Source organism: Sinocyclocheilus anshuiensis, unplaced genomic scaffold, assembly GCF_001515605.1.
Source record: "Sinocyclocheilus anshuiensis isolate Anshui unplaced genomic scaffold, SAMN03320099.WGS_v1.1 scaffold274, whole genome shotgun sequence".
Classification (NCBI taxonomy): domain Eukaryota; kingdom Metazoa; phylum Chordata; class Actinopteri; order Cypriniformes; family Cyprinidae; genus Sinocyclocheilus; species Sinocyclocheilus anshuiensis.
This window is the reverse complement of record NW_015547698.1, coordinates 1,964,764-1,970,334: the sequence shown is the minus strand read 5'-3', so window position 1 is coordinate 1,970,334 and position 5,571 is coordinate 1,964,764. Positions and strand designations below refer to the sequence as shown.

General features: G+C 39.6%; 1 protein-coding gene across 1 annotated transcript in view; it reads left to right on the top strand.

Moving 5' to 3' along the window:
• The window catches only part of LOC107703827 (nuclear pore complex protein Nup133-like), a 12,891-nt gene that overhangs the window by 1,938 nt on the left and 5,382 nt on the right, over positions 1 to 5,571 (top strand). The window contains exons 3-13 of the mRNA XM_016506582.1: positions 1,165 to 1,268; positions 1,346 to 1,450; positions 1,526 to 1,657; positions 1,743 to 1,913; positions 1,988 to 2,143; positions 3,293 to 3,363; positions 3,457 to 3,604; positions 3,725 to 3,875; positions 3,950 to 4,101; positions 4,975 to 5,066; positions 5,153 to 5,310. Of these exons, the coding sequence (XP_016362068.1) occupies positions 1,165 to 1,268; positions 1,346 to 1,450; positions 1,526 to 1,657; positions 1,743 to 1,913; positions 1,988 to 2,143; positions 3,293 to 3,363; positions 3,457 to 3,604; positions 3,725 to 3,875; positions 3,950 to 4,101; positions 4,975 to 5,066; positions 5,153 to 5,310 (1,440 nt within the window). The remainder of the gene's footprint in view (positions 1 to 1,164; positions 1,269 to 1,345; positions 1,451 to 1,525; positions 1,658 to 1,742; positions 1,914 to 1,987; positions 2,144 to 3,292; positions 3,364 to 3,456; positions 3,605 to 3,724; positions 3,876 to 3,949; positions 4,102 to 4,974; positions 5,067 to 5,152; positions 5,311 to 5,571) is intronic.

The following is a 5,571-nucleotide window of genomic DNA, read 5'->3' as shown; positions in this document are numbered from 1 at the left end:
AGGACCCAAGTGTTGCGTGCTTCCTCACCAGGTAAACAGCCAAGACTGTGTTCATCCAAAACCTGAACCTATTTAACAGCCCTTTAATCAAACACAATGTACCTTTTTCACATGATAAGCTCTTATTCATTGTTTGGCTAGGTAAGCGTCCCCTCTAGCTTGACAAGCATGGAGACAAATAGTCAAGTCACGCTGAGGACGGTCCTCCCTGGAGAACGATGTAAGTGATTTTAACTGTCCCTCTGACAGCGTTCACAATGGAGATGATGCTGTAGACCAGGGGTGCCCAAACTCGGTCCTGGAGGGCCGGTGTCCTGAAGAGTTTAGCTCTAACCTCAATTAAACACACCTGAACCAGCTAATCAAGCTCTTAATAGGCATACTAGAAACTTGAAGGCAGGTGTGTTGAGGCAAGTGGGAGCTAAACTCTGCAGGACACCGGCCCTCCAGGACCGAGTTTAGCAGCTTCTACAGTTAAAAATAAAACTTAAAGCACTCTTTTTGATGTGCTTTTTAAGGCAATGTTTAAAAAATTTAGTTTTTAAATTAAATCTCAACGGTCCTCCATAAAATGTGCTGCACACATCTGAATATTTGGGTTGAACTGCTCTGGAACAGTGTTGTAAATACAACTTTTGTAAATACCACTGATTTCTAGTTGTGTCCTCTTTTGGAAGGCCAAACAAAGTAGTTTCGCTTTCACAACGAAACACACAGCGTCACACACGGAGGGCTTGAGAACGGCGCGGCCGGCCGATTCGATGAAGGAGCGTCCTGCGGGCTTGCGGCAACCACATGTGACGACCCTGGGCTGGACTCCGCTTCGTCCACGGTGAAAGCCGATCCGGCGATCCACAGCGCGAAGTTGATGTATTTCCTCAGCGACCAGCACGGATCAGCTCCAGGCATGACGAAGCGGGTATTGTCCTCATTTGGAAGACCAAACAAAGTAGTTTCGCTTTCACAACGAAACACACAGCGCCTTCACGACATGGCGGCGGCAACAACAATACTACAGCGAGAATAAAAGTTACACCTTCTTTCTTTGCGTGAACATTTGTGCGGCGTTATGCAAATCTTCCCACAAGAGTAGTTAGTCTCTTCCAGTCTGATGGATTTACTAGTTTGAAGGCTTCTCAGTGTATGATGTTGTGTCTATTGCAGTGGATGATCAGATCTCTGTGAAGGTGGAGGCGTCCGGTTGGGCGTGGATGGTTTGTGGAGAACGGCTGATCATCTGGAAAGTGTCTCAGACGTCTGTGGCAAAGGTCAGAAAGAGACAATTACTGAGTGCTGAATTTGCTGCCAAGGCTGTACAAACGTTGTGCTCTTGCTGTCATTGCAGCTGTCGGTGTGTAAAGACCTCCAGCTGCCCTCCAGTGAGTTTGCATACAGCGCTGATCTCATCTCCATCACTTCCTCCAGGCCACTCGATTCTGCACCCATACCGGTGAGATCATCTCTGAACATTAACTCCACAAAAGATTTCATGATGCAAACATGAATGCAAATGTGTTTTTCACAGTCTGTCAGTGCATTGGCCGTGTCTCCAGACGGTTCGGCCCGGTTTTGGCCCAGTCTGGCTCATGACGGGACTTACACTGAGACATCTCTGGATCTTGCCGGACACGTGTGCAACTACATCGCAGCTGTTACGGTGTGCAGTCAGACTAAATGAGGAGTGCAGAAGCTTTTATTTCCATAACTCTTCTTCTATTAACTATTTTCTCTTGCTGTTTCAGGGTGGGAGTTTCATCGTGTCATCGTACCGTGGGCACCTGCTCCGGCTCACTCCGGATTCCTCCGGTAAACTGCACCAGCGGCCCGTGCAGCAGGGTCAAGGGATGCTGTCTGGCATCGGACGCAGGGTTTCCAGTCTGTTCGGCATTCGCGGCCAACCGGCCGACCTCACGGTCAGCACTGTTTGTTCTTTAGAGGTGGAAGCAGATCATGTGTTCAAACAGTGACGGGACGTTTGGCTCCTCAGGTGTTCAGTGTGTTGTGGGTGAAGGAGACCGGCTGTCTGTACTCTCTCAGCTCGTGTGGCCTCAGTAAATGGGAGGTGGATGAGAACAGTGAGACGCAGGTGTTGAGCTGGAGCACCAATCAGATCATCACAGACAGCATCACTGACGCCATCTGGGTCAGAAACTTTTTTTTTTTTTTGGAAGCGTCAAGAATTATGTAGAAATGTGCGTTTCTGAACTTCATCTGATCTAGAAATTGAGGTCCTTGCATAGAACCAGAGCAGACTGCTTAAAGGGGTCAGATTCTTTCCACAGAAATATGAAGCAGCACAGCTGTTTTCAACATTGATAATAATAAGAAATGTATCTTAAGCAGCAAATCAGAATGATTTCTGAAGGATCATGTGACACTGAAGACTGGAGTAATGATGCTGAAAATTCAGCTTTGATCACAGGAATAAATTACATTTTACAATATATTCACATAGAGAACAGTTATTTGAAATTATAATATTTCACGATATTACTGTTTTTATTGAATAAATGCAGCCTTGTTAGGCAGAAGAGACTTTCAAAAACATTTAAAAGTATTAATTATTCCAAACGTTTGACTGGTAGTGTATAATATTAGTAAAGTTTTGTGCCAAATCAGTCTCTTTTTTTCTTTTTCTTTTTCTTTAATGGCCATTTTCTACCTGTTTTCTGACTGTTAGGAATATTTTTTGCCGCTGCACCCCAAATGCCACATTTGCTTGTGAAATAAGCAATACAGCTTGTGTATTTTTTAAAATCTTTTATTAATTTATTTAGCGCTCAAAAGTTCAGTAAGATTTTAAATTTAATCTCTTCTCACCAAGGCTGCATTTATTTGATCATAAATACAGTAAAAATACAGTAAAAACAATAACATTATGAAATATTTTTATAATTTAACATAACTGGTTTCTATTTGAGTATATATTAAACTGTAATTTATTCCTGTGATCAAAGCTGTATTTTCAGCATCATTCCTCCAGTCTTCAGTGTCACATGATCTTCAGAAATCATTCTAATATGCTGATTTGCTGCTCAAGAAACATTTCTGATTATTATCGATGTTGAAAACAGTTGTGCTGCTTCATATTTTTGTGGATTCTTTGATGAATAGAAAGTTCAAGATAACAGCATTTATTTGAAATAGAAATCTTTTGTAACTTTTGTCTTTACTGTCACTTTTAAACAATTAAATGTATCCTTACTAAATAAAGGTATTTTCTTTCAATTTATTAATATAAAATTTCATATATAGATGTGTGTTTATGCAATACCCTTTATTTGCCTCATAGGACTCAGAAAGTAACTACTCGGAGATCAAGAAAGGAGTGAATGTCTCTTATCTGGACATGCAGTACAGCAAGTGAGTCTTTTGAATATGAAACTGAATATCATCTGTAATACAGTACAGGCAGTAATTGCAGTATAAGGCAGTGACTAATGTGTGTTTCTTCAGAGCGGGGCTGGTGGTGTTGGCAGCAGCGTGGCATCCGGGCGACACGCCATGTGTGGCGTATTTCTGCCTGGTCACTCTTGCAGAAAGCATAGCGCCTTCACCAGACCTGCTCACTGTGGAGGTCACCAAATACAACCCGCCCTTCGAGGTACACCGTTCAATCACAGCTGAATGATCTGAGTGTTTAGACCGTGAGCTTCTTGGATTGAAATCATGAAAACTGTGATGATGAGTACTGAATGAATTCAGCTGTGGTTTTGTCCGTCAGAGTGAGGAGGAGCTGCAGAAGACGCGTGTGGTGTTGCCCGAGCCGTCGAGTCCTGCTGCGTACCTCTATAATGAGGAGCTGGTGTTCACCTGCAGCACTGGAGCTGGACGCGGAGGACTCGCAGAGGAGAAGATCTCCTTCAGCTCTCCAGGTACAGCCCTCGGACTGGGAAATCATTGAAGTAGCTAGTCTTCTTCCTGGAGTTCATCTGAGTTGTTTTTGCAGGTGACCGTATCCGAGGCGGTGGGGTGTGTGCCGGTCTGCCGGTGTTTTTCTCTCAGAACAGCGGGCTGGTTGCCGTTTTAGCGAGAGAAAGTGCTTCCCTCCTACCCGAGACCATGGAGGACTCGCTCTGCACCTCAGTAGCTGGACCTGAGGTCTGGACTCAGTTTAAATGTTATAAATTTAAAAATATAAATATTATATTTAAAAAGGATCGATTTGAATTATTTGGCAGTTTTTTGTGTGTTGTGTATAGAAATTTATAATGTTTTAATTTAAGTGACTAGAAATCAGGATTTTTTTTTTTCTTTTCATGGCACTTTATTATAAATTGGCATTTTATAAATGTAAACATTATATTTTATGAATTCACAGTTTTGCGTATTTATGAACTAGTGTCTGGTAAAATAAATGTAATTTATATATATAAAGAAATTTATGTTTTAATTTATTTAAGTGACTAAATCAGGATTGTTTTTCTTTTCATGGCACTTCATAAATGTACATTTTATAAATGTAAACATTTATTATTTTAAATAATTTATGAATTTCACAGTTTTTGTGCATTTATGAACTAGTTTCTGGTAAAATATGTAATTTATATGTATGTAGAAATGTATAATATTTTAATTTATTTAAGTGACTAAATCAGTTTTTTTTTTTTTCAGGGCAATCCATTATAAATTAAACAATATGATCAATTTAAATATTTATTATATTTAAAGTATTTTATTAATTATTTCAGTTTATTGTGTATTCATGAGCTAGTCTCTGATAAAAAAAAATATATATAATGTCTATAACTAGAAATCTGGAAATATTTTTTTCTTTTCAGGGCAGTCCTTTATAAAAAATAAACATACATTTAAAAGTATAATTATATATATTTTTTAAAAATGTTAATTATTTGGCTGTTTTTTGTATATTCATGAACTAGTCTCTGGTAAATATATTTAGAATTTATATGTAGGTATGTATGCATTTATAATGTTTTAATTTATTCAAGGAAATATTTTTCACCTTGTCAGGGCACTCCATTAGAGACACCACCTAAAATAGACATGGTGGCACAGGAGGACAAAACTAAACTGCTGAAGCAAGCGTTCCTACAGTTCTGCCGGTGAGTTTCCTTCACTTCGCTTGTGTTTGTGACTGTTGAATCAGTGACTGCAGCTCGCAGATGCTCTGCTGTGCTTTGATCTGCAGTCACGATCTGGTTGGAGCTCAGAGCATGGTGTACGAGCTCTTTCCCAGCGATGGAGAGGGAAGTGCGGAGCTGGATGCCGTCGTGACCCAGATTGACCTGGACCTGGTGGACGACTACCCTGCATGTGACCCACGCTGGGCCGAGTCTGTTCCTGATGGTGAGAGATGGGGAGAAAACCTTTCATTTTGCCCCGATAAATTATAAGTTCTTCTAAACAATCCAAAATTTATACAAGATAATTAAGAAAATCTTTTGTCCATAAATATTTCTTATCAAAAATTAAGGTATATTTGTAATTATTTTTATTAATAAATAATAAATTATTCATTAAAGGTTAGTTTTATACATGTGTGTATATATATATATATATATATATATATAAACTTTTTAAACCATTTACACTTATATAAACTGTTTT